The sequence below is a fragment of the Oikopleura dioica genome, chromosome XSR (assembly GCF_907165135.1).
Source record: "Oikopleura dioica chromosome XSR, OKI2018_I68_1.0, whole genome shotgun sequence".
In the NCBI taxonomy this organism is placed as follows: Eukaryota; Metazoa; Chordata; class Appendicularia; order Copelata; family Oikopleuridae; genus Oikopleura; species Oikopleura dioica.
The window spans coordinates 10008791-10025345 of NC_137294.1; the positions used below are offsets into that span (position 1 = coordinate 10008791).

Genomic DNA, 16555 nt, shown 5'->3' on the forward strand with positions numbered 1-16555 from the left:
TGTCTCGGTGGTATTGTTAGTAGTATTATTGAGCTCACTCAGGTGAAAATCAAATTTCTTTCAATGAAAATCTTGTTCTATGAGTAGGACCTGACCATAAAAACAAAAAATTGGCTGCGCGTTTGATATTACTAATGGGGAAAGCATGGGAAATGAAAATACCAAAAATCTTTCATTATTCGACCGTGAGCATGTTAGATGCAACACGCGCAAGTAGCCCAAAGTTCTGAAAAAGCTGCATCCCGTGCCTGTTCTCTTGTGCAACTGCGGCGACGATGGTTTTGGCGTCCGTCGAAATGCGCACAGCATTTATCACTCCACCCTAAGCGCGTCATTTATTAACTGATAATATCCTCTACGTTCTCATTGCATAAACCCATGCGCTTGCATAAAATACAGTCTGGATTCGAAATTTCCAAATTTAGAGTTGACTTTGGTCATAAAGGTTTACCATTTCAATGGCCGTCAACTGTTGAATTCGTTTCCTGTCTTCCGTCATCATCCATACTCGTATAAATCCATCACAACCACCAGAGACGAAGCTATCAGAGTTGATAATAGCTCCTAAGGCAGTGACCCATGCTCCCTGAAAAAAATTTCTCTACCAAACTTTTTAATAAATACGAAAATAAATTTAATAGCTCGACAAAGTTAGTACCGAAACTATTCAAATGGACTACAAAAATTTATAATCCCTGCTCATTTTTATATTTAGGAAAAGGCGCGACAACTCATTTTCCTTTTTGTTAATTGAGAATCTAAGATAGGTAAGTGAGAATTCATTTTCGAGGAAAACGATAGTTTCCGGTACTTGTATTTATAAGGACAATGGGAAGGGAAACTTACCGCATGAGCATTACGCATAACGCAAATTGGCTTTTTTCGTTTAGTCGACCAGAAGTTAATCGCTCCATCGTCGCCCCCTGATACAAAATAAACGTCGTTCAGCAAGGCAACGCAGTCGATACTGCCGTGATGACCCCTTAACTTGTCGATTTAGAAGTAGAATTGGAGCAGCCGGAAATAGAAGAAGATAGTAAAAATCTCTTGCTTCTGTCGACTTTGCGAAAAAGTGAGTCAAAGGTCGACAGCCTCGAACTATTAACACCTGCTTCGTGCACCTTAACCAGACCACAGAAGTAGTCACAACAGAAAGCTTCAGCTCAAGCTATTTCAGTCATCAAAAATAAATCAATACCTTTGTTGGACTTCTCCGGAATTAACGCACAAATCTCTCAAAAATCAACAAAAATGGACATTATGCAACTTTTAGGTTCACTTTCAATTTTTGCAAAAGCATGGCTGAGGGCACCTCTACGAATTAGTAACAGGGCTTTTGAAAGAGAAGAGTTTTAGATATTTGTTATTCAAATAACAAGCCAAGTAAACAATGAGAGAAACGAAATCTTTTCTGATCGCTAACTAGGAATTCAGTATGTCAGACAGGGAGCAAGGTCTAATTCCTCTTGATTGCGTAAAAGCAAACAGAGACTAAAAATTTAAGAGGACAAATACTTTGCCATAAAACTTTGCTTGTTCAGCTGAAAGAAATAAAAACGGCGACTGAAGCGGTTGGTTTGGGAGTTTTACGTGAGAGTTTCGCATCGAAGGGACTGGCAATATTGTTGTACCTGCCATGAAAATCATTATTTTTATTGATTTGGCTAGATTTTTTATTAGGAGGCCATATCCGATGATGCCGGCTCTCGTAAAGTTATTTTGTAGTGTCGCTATCGCGCTACGAAAAAAATAATTAATTTCTCGTAAAAAATATTAGTACCAGCACAGAAAGCGAAAACAGCGAAAAGTCAGAACCCACAGAGAGAAAGTAATCGAACACCGACAGAGCATTACTGTATAAATACGTATTTGGCACGAGCAAGTCAACCAACAGTGCTCGTACTTATTTATACATTTCCGCTTAGTCACCTTCGACTTCATCGAACCTTGGCAGTCGTTCAAAACAGAGAGCCTGTGCCAAAGATACGGTACTTTATTGCGCTGCCTTCGACGCTTTGGAATTCCTTTCTTACGTGGCCTAGTAGAGAATACGCAGTTTCTCCTTTTTTGGAAGGATTGCGATGCATGAGAACTGAAGTGCGCGAATGAAATAACTTTGCTAAGGTGGTCTGATTGAGAAGAATGCTCATTAGTCTACCCGCTGCTGGGAGAGACTAGAAATTGTTGGAAAAGCCCTCTATCGATAAGTTGGCGCGTCATTAATTAAAACTGCTGCATGAGAAGATTGCCAGTCGATTCAAATAGTGGAATTTCCACTTACCGGTAGACGAGCTGCGTCTCTTCTGGGATTTTGAAAATGCGAATTGTATTATCTCTTCCGCCCGCTGTAATTGCCCGTTCTCGAGTGTTCGCGTCGATTGCCTGGACTGTATCTTGATGCCCAAACAGCGTCTCGATATAACTCCGACTATCAGTGTCCCAAACCTGCGAAAAAACGTCAAACGTGCGCCAGTTCAAAGTTAAAAGAGAGAAGAGTTAACATTTGCGTAGGAATTACGCGGCTACAACTAGAAAAGCTCACTTTGACAGTTTTGTCGACGGAACAGGAGTACATTTCTGGAGCATTTCTTCTGAATGCAAGTCCAGTAATGGCGCTTTTGTGCTGCTCAAATTTGTGAAGGAATTTAAGCGCATCGCTCCATAGATTAATTTTCCCTTTCTCATCGCCCGAAGCTACTAAAGTTCCAGAGCTACTGACAGCAAGTGCAAGGATCGAGCAATCGTGACCTTCGACGTCCGTTGCATTCTTTCTGAATAAAGCTCTTTAAATTCTACACAAATAGACAAAAAGGTTCCTCGAGAGATATTTATATCTCTTTGATTGTGTTCTACCACACTACCTTAGACTATATGCTGACGAAACCCTTTTCATCTGCTGAATGGAATGTATTGACCACTTAAACAAACTTCAAAGGGGCTCGACGTTGATTTCAAAAAAGTGCTGAACCCGGGAATCAAAATCAATCACATGAGATTAGATCAAGCCCCTCGCCTTCCGTCTTTGCACGCGCTGTAGATGTGTGCGCTCTTTGGGGCGAATATAACACACGTTGGCGCTTTTTTGTGTCCGTTTTTCGCCAACTTCGTTTCGATCTAAGGGCAAACATGATAAACAGTTGCACAAACAATGCGTTCACCTTACATCCTTGCAAGCGCTGTTGCAATTCCTCGGCAGTAGCGCGCATTAGACGACCTTCCTGCTCTTGGTTAACTTAGGTTCCACAATACTCATTAAAAAAGCAAAAGAAACAATATTTCTTTTGAGAAGACTCCGGTGGAACCGAATCTTATCCATCAGAATTTGGCCGTCAATATCATTTTCCTCGCTAATTTGAGCACGAATGCTTTGAATGTACTCTTTTGCCTGTTGTAGCTTCTTCTCAGCAGGCGCTTCTTCTACTTCCATCTCCGCCTGAGAGGACATCTCCGGCTCCTCGTCAGATTCGATTTCGACATCCGGAGCGTGTGACTGCCGAAAGAAGCCTGACGATAGTTTCGACACACGCCGCGACATCTTCAGTCTATTTTCATCACCTGAGTACTACCTCGCTTTCTATTCATACACGCTAACCTACAAACTACACGACAAAGAAAAGACACAGATATTTTTTTTTGAAAAAAGTAACATTTATTGAGGAGTCTCTTTAAGAGATAATTGTGATTTAACGGACTTGTGGAGTAAAGTTATAGGAACAGATATTTCATTTTGAAATATATATTTTTCGACGTCTTCGTATAACGAATCGTGAGAGAAGCGATCATCTCTTTTGCTTTATAGATGAGTCAGAGAGAATTATTTCTCAAGTAAGGCGGGATGCGTCTTCGTTTTTCGAAGTCATCTTCTTCTGTGCCGGTTTCGTCCAATTGGAATGAATATAGGTAGATTTTCAACTGTAACATCCCGATAGATATATAAATTTGCAGGAAAATACGACCATTGTAAAGCGCCGTAAGAATCTTGTTCCGTGAACGATCAAAAAACGAGATTCTCAAGGCAACTTCAATTTGAGAAAAAAAACGGGGAGTGTAAAGTTGAAAACCTACCTCAGTCGGATTTTCGCTGATTCTTCCCTTTTCTTCCAGTTTCAGGTAAGAATCGAATTCACGATGTGTCATCTTCTGTTGGATTTGATCCAATTGTAATGACGCTTCCCGACGCTTGTCAAGAAGTTGATTGTCGAAACCGGCTCGCCATTCTGATTCACTCCCGGATTCGTTTTCCGAATTGTTTAGTGTGTAAGGACGAGTTGACCTTACACACTCTAAACTGCTCGACCTTTACGGACGTGAAAGTCGGATCTAGTCCTGGTCGAGCAGTAGTGGTCCTGCACCAAGTCCAAGACGCCCTCGCGGGCGTTTTTTCTTCGCATTCTCGGCTTGGTGCTTACCATGAAAGGGCGAGAGCGCCAAATAACCTTCTTCATGCTCTGCCCTTTCACAGGGACGTTTGTGAGTCGCATCCCTCTTCTGGGATCTCCTACACCTAGGATCGACAAATGCCCCGAAATCCGGATCGGGTTTTCGTCGGATTTCCTTGAAGTCTGATTTTTCCGATCGGGTTTTTGTCGGGTTTTCGTCGGGTTTTTGTCGGGTTTTTATCGGATTTTTGTAGGGTATTTTTCGGGTTTTTGTAGGGTATTTTTCGGGTTTTTATCGGGTCTTTGTCGGGTTCTTGTCGGGTTTGCACAACACTAAAGTTGGGGGGTACTGAATTGTGCCGCCCTGCGCCGCCCAGCGTCGCCCGGTCCGAAACCATCCGGCTATCATCCGCCCCAACCATGACCTAAGAAACAATCCTGAACAAGAGCGAGAGTTGGGCCCCGCCAACCCAATGAGTTCTCTACCAGAAAATGCGCGCGTAAGGGCCTCTGGCCCGTCGCGTGCTCAATTAATTAGTGATTTTATGCCAAAATCTGACTTTGGTTGAGAATTACTCTACTTGCACCCTAAATTATAGGTTTACCTTTTTTTTAATTTTAAGACACTATAAATATGTCAGAATAACTAAGTTGACATGAAAATCTAAATTTCCCGCTTTTGAAAGACAAATATCTTCGGATCCGGCGAGACCGGGCGACGCTGGGCGGCGCAGGGCGGCGCAGAGCGGCGCAGGGCGGCACAATTCAGTGTCTCCCCTAAAGTTGAATCAAGTTAAATGAATCCAAATCGGCGAAACTAGACAGAATTTTTGGCTAACAGAATTTCGGGTACTATCTTTAATCAAACTGATGAGTAGATCCGAAGAGAAACCCGACGAAAATACCCTACAAAAATCCGATAAATGACCCTATAAAAACCCGATTTTGTAGGGTCGCCAGAATTTCAGCGTCGGGTTTTTGTAGGGTCGGCAGAATCCAACAAAAACCCGACAAAAACGTCGGGTTTCGATCGGGTGTCGGGTGGGACTTGTCGATCCTAGTCCTACACGCTCTTGTCGTATAGGAGCTCATCGGAAGAGGCGAAGAAGAAGCATGTAGCTCGACATGAGCTACAATTTCTTCTGCTTCAGTATCTTCGCACTCTTCGCCGCTACTGCCCATCAGATCGTGCTTTCTGTTTTCTGTACTTTCTGATGGTAGCGGATCAGCCCACAGACGACCGTTTTACAGGACGTCTGAAGCTTAGCTTAAGCCTGGACAAGGCGAAAGCTACTGACGGCCGGCTCCAAAGGTTCAATTTTTTTCTTTTGGTTTCTTTGCCGACCGTCCTCTGGTGGTGAAACTGTTGTCACGCACCCTAGTGCTGCCCAAAATTAGACGATTGTCTTTTGCTGGCTCGACAAATGATCAAGGACGTAGAAAGATAAGAAAACATTCTAGAGTTAAGATTAAGTCTCTATTATTGATTTAGTAAGACTAGTAGCTTGTCGAGCCATTCCTATTTTGTAAAGAGCCCCGGTGGCTGTTCCATTGAGTAGGAGAATTGACCCCCTTCTAGGCCGATAGTCACTGATTCGGTGACTCGCCTCGCTTTGGAAATTGTTTTATTCTTCCACGCCGCGCGAGGCGAGTCAAGTAACTCATAAACCCAGTCCTTCTTCTTTGCCACCGCGAATTCCTCTTCCTTTGGAAAACGCGAGAGGCGGAGCTCGTTCCTGACCGGACAGGTCTAGGAACGATAGAGCTCGGAACTGGGTAGAGGCTAAGGAGAAGCAGCGCACACGGGACTCCTCGCGAAGCACCGATTCAAAGTACGACGAACGGCGCTTCTTCTAGGCAGTCTTTCATTGACTGAAATGAATCGTTATAAAAAGACTTTGGATTGAAGAAACTTACCCGTCGGATTTGACCAACGGACCCCATCTAACTTCTATTCCATTAGAGTTGCTCAAGGACTTCTCCATTCAATACCATTCGACATCTAAAAATAAATGAATTATTTTTTGTTCCCTTGTCGACAATAGTAAAGGAAACAACAGATTTATAAAATTTTAAATTCTAAGATTGGGCAGCGGAAAATATTGACATGTGGTTTAGTAATAGTCTTCCTTTAATCTTGCTCTGTAAAAAAAGGGTCGAAATTCATGCGGAAAAAATTTTACCTCGGAACGCGATTTTTGGAAAAAGCTCTTTTCGCCGCGTCTGCTGGAGTGCAACTGACGAAAAAGTGAAATTTGACAACACGAAGGCACGTGTTCTAGAGAATTTTTGTCTCGAAAATCGCTATTTGAAAACAACCTACGCAATATTTCGACGAATCGAAAATTTCGACCCTTCCCGGAATAAAGCTTTCTCCGTCGATAAAAAATGAATAGTCTTTGGACTCCTCTTCGGTGTTAAACTTTGACATCGCTTTTCCTGGCGTCAAGTCAAAATCCGAAGTTACTAATTTTCGAACATCGAGCTCTTTCACGTGACCAAAAGCGCCCTTTCTCGTCGAAATTGGGTCATTCACAAAAGGCATCAGCAGTGACAGAATATTGCTTTTGTCGAATTCTCTTTCAAACGTAAATTCCACCTGGTGACTACTTCTGTCCCCGTGGTTTAAGGCAAGGTTCATCTCCAAGAAACTCACTGTTTCTTTTTTGTCCAGATTAATTTCCTTCACCGAGTCATTTTGCTGAGGAAATGTGCTTGGCGCGGGCGTAGAGGCAGCACGTGAAAAACCGAAGAATCCTTTACTAGCAGAGGAACGCTAAAATTCATATAAGGAACGACAATCTAACGAGAAATCTCCGAGAATTCATCTTTTTTGCTAGTTCCGAACATCAGAAACCAGAGTTCGAAATTTGTTGGCAGTACTGCCATGACTGCCACTGGCAGCTGCCAATTTCGGCAGTCACTTGGCAGTGGCAGTTACATTTTTCAAGGGCTGGCAGTAACTGGCAGCTGCCAACCTACTGCCACTTCGAAAGATATTAATTTCTTTCTAAAGTTTTCTTTCTAGAACCATAAAAAACAACGCTTATGATCCAAATTCGCTCCTGAGACCTATATTAATAATAATTAATATAATATTATTCAATCTTTTTAATCAGAAGAGACATTTATATCTAAGATATCGTCTCTTTTATCTGTTTTACTTATCGAAAAGACTGTTGTGAACTTAGTTTGACTTTTAAATTTTTTAAAAATAGTATCGAAATTGGCAGTTTTTGGCAGTCGACTGGCAGCTGCCAGTGGCAGCTGCCGATTTTGGCAGTCACTTGGCAGTGGCAGTTGCAATTTAGAAAAGGCTGGCAGTAACTTGGCAGTGGTAGTCGCCATTTCAAAAAAGCTGGCAGTCGCTTGGCAGTGGCAGTCGCCATTATCTTTCAGATTTCGAACTCTGTCAGAAACTGACAAAAAAGATGGATCTGGCTCTGAGGTAAACAAGTGTTCTCGAAAAAATCACCTTCATTGATTTCTCGCGCTGTGAACGCCATGCCTCCGTCTCCGCATTTTCCTTCGCCTGAGCTTGACTGAGGGGCTCGCTGAAGTGAAGCTGCAGATCACGCATTTCGTCGAGCTCTCCGCGGAAGTTGGCCATCACGTAGGCGGCTTTACGCTTAATCGCCTCGAATCCCCAGTACCAGTAAGAATCTAGCCGTCCTTCCATATCTATGTATTTTCCCCAGCGGATTCCGGATAATGTGTAAAGCGTGCGCTCGGACGAATCTGTCAATGACAACACATCTATCTTCCTTTTTGAATTTGCAACTTTACATTGGGTTTTCAAATAGTGTACCACAGAAAATATTCTCGGTTCAGCGAAAGCCCAATCCTATCGTCTTAGCAGCTTCTGTAATTCGCATGGGCCTCGTGTAAGGCGCTTGCCAATCGCCATCCGCTTTCGAAGAAAACTGGTACCAAACGGAGTTCGTCTTTCCGAGCGGAATTATACCCAAAGGAATGTTCTTAAAATCGTCGAAGTCCTTTCTTCTATTTAGGCCGGTGAGAAAGTTCTGAACCATCGAGTCGCCGCCTGCAACGACGATCGCGTCGTACTCGGGCTTGATTTCCGCGGCGATGTCTCGCTCGTGCTTGACGTACTCGGTCTTCTTGAGAACTACATTCACGCCAGCGCAGTCAAATACTGGCTTAGCGGATCTTTCGTAGCTCTGCGATGCATACCCGCCATTTGCAACTGGGTTGAGCAGAACAAGAATGCGTCGCGGGGATGCTTGAGAGCAGTCTTGGCTCCTTCAATCAGCGACTCGTCGATTGCGCTCTGGAGGAATTTCGTCGAGTTATGCGACTCCCAGAAGTAGTTACTTGCGTACGACACTTTTACCGGATTTCTTTCACATCAATTAAACTCGACATAGAGAGAGCAAAGTAAAAATCCATGCCTATGGGTGTGCCGATGATAAAACGCCATTTGTACTTCCAAAGCCTAGTCGATTTTATCGCTTGCATTTATGAAATCACCATGAATCCTTCTGAAACAGTGGAATTCAGTCCGCGTTGAACAGAAGGTTAAAGCTCGGATTTATCTTTGGTGTGTTTTGAAAAGAATTAACAAAGGTTGAATTGATTCAAAAGAAAATGAACCCTTGAATAAATAGATTAATTCACAATACTCAAGTATTGCGAATCTTGGTGAAATGGGCAGCATCAAATTTGCGTAGTCTAATGAATGAACATGTAACTATAAATCGGTACAGAATATATGCAATCAAGCCTCAAACGAATTTGGATAGGATACGTCAGGTTCGAAAGAGCGGCAACGGTAAATTTTATAGTACGGAAGCAAAATCAATTGACTCAATTGAAGTCGCTAACGACAAATTTATAGTACTGTACTATATCCTCAAAAAAGAAGCTTGTGAAGTTATTTGAATATCTGATTAAACACTATCTAGTTGCTGAGCCATTTTCTTAAAGTTACGATGACTTTAGATAACTTGACACGAAGTTATCAAAAATACATTTAGATGAACAGACGAAAATATGTTCCGTCAATGAAATGATCATCTATTGCACTAAATAAACCATTTGAAATGATCATTATTCACACGCTGAAGCTTTCAACAAGGTCATTTAACAAGCTTTCTTTTACGATTTCTTTAGAACAGTCCGGAAATTTACATTTTAGCGGTGACAAGCCCGTTCTATCGACGAGTTAGTATTCTTCAATAAATTATTTATACAATTTGCAAAAGTCACGAAGGCACGAGTGGATTGAATTCTCCGAATCCGAGCGAATCAGATCGTCCGCGAAGTGGTTCAGCTGGTCTTGAGTCGCACCGAATTTGGCTTTTGGGTGTGTTGTCAAACGAGTCAACCCTAGAGGCAGGAATAAGCTGATTGAAATGCAGTAGTGCACCTACCGTTTTCAAGTGCAATTTTGAATGAATGACTACTCCTACTTTTCATCGCGAAGAAGAGCTCAGAAACATCGTTGCTAAACAAAGGTAAAAACGGATTGAGAGAGAAAAGAAAGCTACCTTTGATACGCAGGAACGTCGAATACTATTGCTTCCAGAGGAAAGTAGAAAAGGTTTATCACAAATGATTCGTAAATATTATCAGGCGCTGTGTCCACAATCTAAGGAAGCGTTTAAGTATTGACATCTCTAGTGACAAAACGAACCTGGAAAAGGAATTTATAAACGGAAGCAGACGCGTCTCGGTGATCAAGTTTTGTAGCTGCAATCGCAGAATCAAAGGCTGCTTGAATCGCGTTGCCAGAATAAAAATGCTCCGATGTTTTTTCCGCCATGCGAGCAGCTAGCCTACACCAATCGTCCACATGGTCAGGGTTCTGCCGCAATCCATCCTCCTCATTTAACTATCAAAAACATTTTGTTTCTAGAACAACGCAAAACACAGACCTTTTCAAGAGTGGGTCCTGCTAGTGCTTCGAAGAGTTTTTGAAGATCACTGGAGTAGCGCTCGCCGATTTCGTCGACCAAAATAGAAGTTAAGTACAAGAAAACGCTGTGCCGATGAGTTGTAAACACTTGAACAAATGTAGACGCCATGACTTCAAGGATTGGTCCAGAGTTTGGTCCCAGAAATCTGAAAATGTCGCTTTTCAACTTCTCTTCAACTGCTGCTTATTACCTGATGATGAATCTCAAGCATTTGCATATTCTTTCAACGATTCGGTAGTCAGCTTGCCACTTGTTTAAACAGTCTGCTAGTATGGGCAAAATCTGTCGAACTGTCGCTTCATGGGCTACTTGATCTTTGGGTTTTCGCAGGTAGCGGAACATTGTTGATATCCTATCTAATGGCAAATGGGGTTGACCATCCTCGTTGAGACAATTTTGAACTAGCAGTGCTTGGCGACCGACCATTTGATTTATACACGCTTCTTGAAGCTCTATATTTACTAGAATTGGGTCAAGAACTGTTTGCTACTGAGCCACTTACATTCAGAAATAACATAAGACAGTCCCTGTAATAGTCTATGTGCTGCCGCCCAAATTAGCTTGTCCAATATTTGATCTGCAGCCGAAAGTAGGAACTCATAATGAACGGAAAGCAATTTGCACGAGGTCGTGCAGATTAATTTCAAAGCTTCAGCTGATACGGTTTGGAAATCTTTCTGACAGTTGCCCTCCGCTGCGAGGCCTTCGAAGAGGAACTGAATGGATTTTTCCATCCAATTCTCTTTGTTCGCATCAATCCACTCGTTCATATCTCCAACAAGTTTTATGGAAGTAAGTCGTAAACAAGGGTGCGTCGTGGCTGATGGCTGCGAAAGAACGACCGATAGCAGCTCTAAAATATTCTTATGAGACACTGGTATCCTGTGATTGCTGGCCGACCTTGCGCCGAAGTAGAGGACTTAGAATTTTTCTGCTCGTAGCACAACCTGGGCGCTATAGCCGATAACATCCACAGAATCGCCTCAAGTCTGTCCCACTGTAAGTCGTTATTAGCAGACTCGGTCTTCAGCATCGTAAACATTAGATCGAAGCATTCCATACTCGACACTATTCGTGTTATATCTTTTACTATTTCAGCACATTGCACTCGAAAGTCTTGAAAGTCACCAGTCGGTGGGGAATCAATGTCATTGTCATTTTGACAAAGGCGTGTCAGCGACTTAAATCCGTTACTAAAGTGAATCCTCTTCTCGCACTACCTGAATCAATTTCTCGAATAAGTATTTAAATTTGGAAACATTGGCGTCGTTGTTCATCAGTGACTCGCAGAGACCGTACCAAAAGTGGAAGGTAATTTTAGAGACCTCCCAGTCGTAGTGCGAGAGACCCTCCAGGCACAAATTGACGGTTGTTAGATCGCCAAGACCTTCGCCAGGCGTGGTGACGATTTTGTCGAGTAGTGTTTCCGCTAGTTCAGTGAAGATGCGACATATGTTGATACATTTATCAATGTCTTCAGCTTGTTGTGTGAGCTGAAAGGTACCTTGAAGCCCGTAAACGCGACCTTTCAGCTGTTCTAACAGCTCGTAGTATCGGGATTGATCTTCACAGAGGAATATTGCTTGGCAAATTAGATCAGTCGCGGCTTCATGTTCGTTGGTATTTGCATCGATGTCTTCCAGAGTCGCAAACGCTGGCATGAGTAGAGGAGATCTCGCCAGGCAAGAGCTTGGGGCTGAGCCCAACTTTATCCATTGGCGAATAGCTTCGAAGCATTTGCGTCTGACCTTTTCGTTCCCAGTTTCTTTTCCTTGAACCCGATTGAGAACGATTAAAACGTGCTCGAGTACATGAGGGCATGAACCTTCGAATTCTTCCAAAATTTGATTTCTTCGGTTGAGTCCCAATCTCAGGGAAGAATTATTTAATTCCTCCGGAAGTAACGCGAGTACGATTAGTAGAGCCGGTTCGTTTTCTTTTAAAGCTAAATGGCTGTTCGATTAAATTGTAATAACAAAGCCTAATCACCTTGGATCAGGTTGAAAATGTAGTTTTCCTGCTGCGGCATTTGTAGACAGAGATCCACAAGAGCAATGCAAAGCTGTTTCATGACGCTTTCGTTCAGTTGGCGGCATGCTAGTTGAAGAAGCGAGTCGCGTAGCTGCTCGTAACTCTCCGGAGGGAGTTCATTAAAGTCTTCGAGCACTTTTCTTTTGAGCGTGTTCGAAGCAAATATATTTGTTTGGAGATCAATGTTCGCGTAGAGAAGCTTGTTCATATTCTCCCACGCATAAGGGGATTTCTGGTAGCCCTGGATCCATTTGTCGATCTAAACGCCGCTTTAGCTGAACGTAAATATCTAATTGTAAAACGACCTCCATCTACTCTACTCTCACTGAAGTTCAAGGTAAACTATTGAGAGAAAAATACCATCGAGCGGAGACTGCACTAGTCATTTGTATTGTCAATAAAACTTTTAATAACAACGCTACTCATAAGTTGCGCCCGAAGACTTACCGCTTTATGATCGCTTTGCGAGAGTTTGTCTTGGTAGAAGCTTTGGATCAGTCCGGCAATATAATTACTATCTGCTTCACTGAAGCCTTTCAGTGCCATCTCGCATCGACCTATCTAGAATCAAAGATCTTGGAGAACTATGTTTATGAAAAGATATTTATTAAAAAAAATATTAGATAGTGTAAAAATAGAAGGTATTCAATGGAGTTCGAGAAAGTCTCAAGGAAGGGTATTCACACAAATCGTGCGACCTTTAGGTGATGCCCGTGCACGTAATAAATACAGTCATTAAAGCGAGAGTAAGACTGTCGATTTAAATCTTCGCAAGTTTCTGGAAGCATCCATTTTCGAACAATTTGAGTCTGATTGAACTGCCAATGGATCGAAATTTCGTTCAATCGCGCTATATACCCATCCGCCGTCTGATGGAATTCCTAAAAAGCAAGTGATCAAAAATTCTCTGTTTGGCTTCCTCGTTCATCTCTTCATTCCCTTGATTGCCCAAGGCATACCTCTACATGATCGTAGATGACACGCCTGTCATTAAGCAGTGACATGTACTTAGTTTCATCGTCTTCAACAATGACAAGAGCCTTCGTCACATCGTGGCAGAGTATATCAGCCGTGTCGGTGCCCAGTTTCGGCTGGACGGCCATCGATATCACCGAAATATTCTTCAAGCTGGGACAAACAAACATGGGCACCAGTTGTTTTGGCTTGATGCGTTTCCAGAGTGAGATGGTTCCATTTGCGCAGCAAGTTGCGATGAAAAAAGTTCGCTGACAATCAGTTGCGAAGGCGTCGATTCGTTCCGTGTGGGGGAGGCCCTGGTAAGGAAGTACGCGTCCTAGAAACCTCGATAAATTCATGCCATTTTACGTTGAATTGGAACCTTTGACATCGTCGTATCTGTAAACGTATACTTTGGCGGTGTTTTGCTGAGTAGTTGCGATGCCGTACTGATGAATCCGAGCATTCGCGTCGGGATTCTTGACATTTGTTTGACTAGCAGGGGTCGCTGGGGCCTCTTCAAGAGGCTCTTTCAAAGGATGAATTTTCCAAGAGACCTTAAAAATTCAAGAGCATTAATTTGAAAGTTCAGCGTTTTGTGAAATTTCTTCCATCCCTGTCTAGAATAACGAACATTGCCGGCCCATTCATCATGATGGAGATCTCTTCGTCCTCTAGAGGCCTGTCGGTAGGGAAATCATTTTCAAAGCTCTGTTCTTCTTCTTCAATTCTATATTTCTTCATTCGATCGGTGAACAAGTAGGGATGCTCGTCGCTTGACAAAACAAATAAGAAATTAGAAACTGAAAATTGGACTTACGCAGTGATATCCGCTACAAGGCCGTCGCGAGCGATTTGTGTTCGCATTGTTATGAAAGAGTTCTTTTTTGGCTTCAGTTCTCCTTTTGGGCGCAAGATTTTTATCGCCGCCGTCATCGTCAATTGGGGAACATATCTCTCCACGACAGGTGGACTGGCTTCTTCGGACTCAGTTTCTTCAACTTCTGGAGCTGGAGGGGGACTGAAAGACAATTAACTATCCACTCATGGAATACAAGGAAGCTTACGTCGGTGCTCGAAGTGCTTTTATCCAGTTATTGATGATAGAAGGAGTCATTTTCCAAGAGACGACCCAGCTGTCTGTCGCCGTGCTCACTCCTACGGCAATTATGTATCCTCCCTTGGAGTACTTGCAATTGTCGCACCTCACTTTGACTTTGTCTTCTGTTACTTCCTTCACAAGAACCAGTCCGTGATCCGTAATAACTAGCCACCAAGCGTTTCCCATTTCATCGGCAACGACGCAGTGCGAAACCGATTCGATTGGTTCCAACTCGGAGCCCCAGACGTCTGTGATGCGGTTTTCTTGTGGACTTCGCCAGCTATCCAGCAAATTGCCGTCGCCGTCATAACAGTGTAGGAAGCCGGCTTCAGTGCCGCCGAAAACGAAGTCGCGAGCTGTCGTAACACAAGTGAACTTGTCCTCGTTTACTTGATCCGCAAATGGCAAATCCGCAGTCACGTCAACTTTGAGTCGCGCACGAGTTTCTAAAATTGAGTTTTTAGGCTAAATTCAATCTTTTATAACTCGCCTATTTCGTTTTGCTTTTTCTCCACGCTCATCCAGCAAGTGTTGAATACATCAGATAGGACTTCTCTTACATAGCCGGCCGTTCCAGTACGCTCAGGAAAGATCTCCTCTGGGTCTTGGATGCCCTCCTCCGAGCATTCAGAAAGCGTCGGAGTTGGTACCTCCAGCGCTTCTTGCCGAACATACACAGGCATCGTCTGAATCAAATAGGGATAGAATTGGGATAAAGTAATTAGGCCTTTACAAATCGATGCGGTTGATTTTAACTGAACTTTTTTAATAAAAATAAAGAGTTTATTATTAAAAATTACAAAAAAAATACTTCGGAATAAAACGGAAATCTTACGCTATGAGAATTAACAAACTTGTAGATAAACAATTTGAAGAGATACATGGTACGCTAGGAACTTCAAAAATAAGGGATTTCTCGATTAAGCCAAAGTATGGATATTTTAAAGATTTTGAAAGCGAATCGAATCGCGATTGGCTCGCTGCTGCTCGGTGCGCCAAATAGTAAAATTTGAATTCTTAGGGACCAGTCTAAAAGAAAAGAAACAAGAAAATGACCATTCTCAGAGGAAACAGTCTCATTTCCAGGTAAACCACGCTTAATTAAAATTAAAAATCCGAAATTATAATTCTTCACTTGTTTAGAGCCAGAAGAGCGCATTCAGTCAGTGCCAGGTCTTCAATCGAAAGTATCTTCAGTGAACAGAAGAAGAGCCGGACTATCGACATTCTGGAGAGTATAAAAGTTCCAAAACGAATGAAAAGGCTAAAAATAAACTCGGCGGTGATGATTCCTCTTTGTATAAAAGACGGGAAGCCATCTTTGCTCTTCACACGGCGTGCATTTACTCTGAGATCGCACAGAGGAGAAGTCTGTTTTCCGGGCGGAAGACTCGAATCTGGAGAAACAACTGTCGAAGCTGCTCTGCGTGAAGCAAATGAAGAGATTGGGCTTGATCCGCGATTAGTGAGCGTTTGGGGCACACTTCCAGGCGGCATTCCTGACTCTCGTTTCAAATTTGCCGTGCAGGGAGTCCTCGTCGACATTGGCAGTTTCGATGACCTGAGTTTTCGAAAATCTGATGACGAAGTTGAATGCATTTTTACTCTGTCGCTAGATGAACTATTGGAGTCTTCGAAGAGAACAAAGTTCAGATTCGATAGGAATTCGACAGAGCCTTCTCTTTACGGTATGAAAACGTTGATTTCAATTAGTCGTTATGTTCCAGATTACGAGCTGCCATCTTATCAAGTCGAGCCCCGTTTATGGGGAATGAGCGCGATGTTCACTAATTTTGTAATGGCAATCGTCACTCGCGGCGAAGAAAAGTATGTTCCTGGAAGAACTGGACTAAAAATACCTAGTTTTACTGATGAATCTGATTTTTTGTAAGAAATAAATTATAACTTTATAAATAAATCATAAAATATGGATGCTTTATGAAGGTTTTCTTTCGTAGATGGCCGGTTGTCATTTCTGGAAAGCTGAAGGCACATAATGAGGCAGAAACGGCGGCGGCGTGATGATGATTGTTCGCTTACGCGGATACTAGAACTCTGACGTGTCTAATTTCTAATTACGCGAAGGCAATGTACAGTTGAATTCTCATACTGAACATAACCATCAGATGGTCATTAAGTCAGTTGAC

At 42.7% G+C, this 16555-nt stretch overlaps 5 protein-coding genes across 5 annotated transcripts; 1 reads left to right on the plus strand and 4 right to left on the minus strand.

The window, feature by feature from the left end:
• Window positions 1-956: 956 nt before the first annotated feature.
• Window positions 957-3562, minus strand: LOC145707973 (uncharacterized). The gene is made up of 7 exons (XM_081785572.1): window positions 3308-3562; window positions 3159-3227; window positions 3014-3114; window positions 2862-2927; window positions 2543-2771; window positions 2282-2445; window positions 957-987 (listed from the first exon to the last, which is right to left on the minus strand). Exons 1-7 carry the CDS (start codon window positions 3533-3535, stop codon window positions 984-986), a joined length of 861 nt encoding a protein of 286 aa, XP_081641698.1. The 5' UTR covers window positions 3536-3562; the 3' UTR covers window positions 957-983.
• A 2878-nt stretch (window positions 3563-6440) lies between these two features.
• Window positions 6441-8789, minus strand: LOC145709252 (uncharacterized). The gene is made up of 5 exons (XM_081786930.1): window positions 8734-8789; window positions 8255-8642; window positions 7855-8181; window positions 6733-7155; window positions 6441-6515 (listed from the first exon to the last, which is right to left on the minus strand). The coding sequence occupies exons 1-5, from the start codon at window positions 8787-8789 to the stop codon at window positions 6459-6461; spliced, it is 1251 nt and encodes a 416-aa protein (XP_081643056.1). The 3' UTR covers window positions 6441-6458.
• Window positions 8790-8911: 122 nt separating this feature from the next.
• Window positions 8912-12926, minus strand: LOC145710413 (transportin-3-like). Its single transcript, XM_081788164.1, has 11 exons — window positions 12797-12926; window positions 12308-12608; window positions 11539-12263; window positions 11219-11498; window positions 10821-11171; window positions 10509-10779; window positions 10277-10463; window positions 10036-10233; window positions 9890-9990; window positions 9773-9846; window positions 8912-9728 (listed from the first exon to the last, which is right to left on the minus strand). The coding sequence occupies exons 1-11, from the start codon at window positions 12893-12895 to the stop codon at window positions 9583-9585; spliced, it is 2733 nt and encodes a 910-aa protein (XP_081644290.1). The 5' UTR covers window positions 12896-12926; the 3' UTR covers window positions 8912-9582.
• Window positions 12927-12944: 18 nt separating this feature from the next.
• Window positions 12945-15093, minus strand: LOC145710414 (uncharacterized). The gene is made up of 7 exons (XM_081788165.1): window positions 14899-15093; window positions 14374-14854; window positions 14127-14327; window positions 13926-14081; window positions 13689-13834; window positions 13309-13643; window positions 12945-13230 (listed from the first exon to the last, which is right to left on the minus strand). The coding sequence occupies exons 1-7, from the start codon at window positions 15089-15091 to the stop codon at window positions 13030-13032; spliced, it is 1713 nt and encodes a 570-aa protein (XP_081644291.1). The 5' UTR covers window positions 15092-15093; the 3' UTR covers window positions 12945-13029.
• A 301-nt stretch (window positions 15094-15394) lies between these two features.
• LOC145706410 (nudix hydrolase 3-like) lies at window positions 15395-16341 on the plus strand. Its single transcript, XM_081783808.1, has 3 exons — window positions 15395-15494; window positions 15552-16096; window positions 16136-16341. The coding sequence occupies exons 1-3, from the start codon at window positions 15460-15462 to the stop codon at window positions 16297-16299; spliced, it is 744 nt and encodes a 247-aa protein (XP_081639934.1). The 5' UTR covers window positions 15395-15459; the 3' UTR covers window positions 16300-16341.
• Window positions 16342-16555: the final 214 nt, after the last annotated feature.

What these genes read in the sequence shown, in the direction of transcription:
- LOC145707973 (XM_081785572.1), bottom strand. Translation starts at nt 3,535, where the DNA reads ATGTCGCGGCGTGTGTCGAAACTATCGTCAGGCTTCTTTCGGCAGTCA. An exon ending in AGCGCTTGCAAGGATGTAAG is followed by an intron (nt 3,115 to 3,158) that starts GTGAACGCATTG and finishes GTTTGCCCTTAG; the next exon opens with ATCGAAACGAAGTTGGCGAA. An exon ending in CCGTCGACAAAACTGTCAAA is followed by an intron (nt 2,446 to 2,542) that starts GTGAGCTTTTCT and finishes GTTTTTTCGCAG; the next exon opens with GTTTGGGACACTGATAGTCG.
- LOC145709252 (XM_081786930.1), bottom strand. Translation starts at nt 8,789, where the DNA reads ATGGATTTTTACTTTGCTCTCTCTATGTCGAGTTTAATTGATGTGAAA. An exon ending in ATTGATGTGAAAGAAATCCG is followed by an intron (nt 8,643 to 8,733) that starts GTAAAAGTGTCG and finishes CGCTGATTGAAG; the next exon opens with GAGCCAAGACTGCTCTCAAG. An exon ending in AAGCGCCTTACACGAGGCCC is followed by an intron (nt 8,182 to 8,254) that starts ATGCGAATTACA and finishes TCTGTGGTACAC; the next exon opens with TATTTGAAAACCCAATGTAA.
- LOC145710413 (XM_081788164.1), bottom strand. Translation starts at nt 12,895, where the DNA reads ATGGCACTGAAAGGCTTCAGTGAAGCAGATAGTAATTATATTGCCGGA. An exon ending in GTCCTCTACTTCGGCGCAAG is followed by an intron (nt 11,172 to 11,218) that starts GTCGGCCAGCAA and finishes AGAATATTTTAG; the next exon opens with AGCTGCTATCGGTCGTTCTT. An exon ending in CAGGACCCACTCTTGAAAAG is followed by an intron (nt 10,234 to 10,276) that starts GTCTGTGTTTTG and finishes TGTTTTTGATAG; the next exon opens with TTAAATGAGGAGGATGGATT.
- LOC145710414 (XM_081788165.1), bottom strand. Translation starts at nt 15,091, where the DNA reads ATGCCTGTGTATGTTCGGCAAGAAGCGCTGGAGGTACCAACTCCGACG. An exon ending in GAAAAAGCAAAACGAAATAG is followed by an intron (nt 14,855 to 14,898) that starts GCGAGTTATAAA and finishes ACTCAATTTTAG; the next exon opens with AAACTCGTGCGCGACTCAAA. An exon ending in GCAATGTTCGTTATTCTAGA is followed by an intron (nt 13,835 to 13,925) that starts CAGGGATGGAAG and finishes TCCTTTGAAAGA; the next exon opens with GCCTCTTGAAGAGGCCCCAG.
- LOC145706410 (XM_081783808.1), top strand. Translation starts at nt 15,460, where the DNA reads ATGACCATTCTCAGAGGAAACAGTCTCATTTCCAG. An exon ending in GGAAACAGTCTCATTTCCAG is followed by an intron (nt 15,495 to 15,551) that starts GTAAACCACGCT and finishes TCACTTGTTTAG; the next exon opens with AGCCAGAAGAGCGCATTCAG. An exon ending in GACAGAGCCTTCTCTTTACG is followed by an intron (nt 16,097 to 16,135) that starts GTATGAAAACGT and finishes GTTATGTTCCAG; the next exon opens with ATTACGAGCTGCCATCTTAT.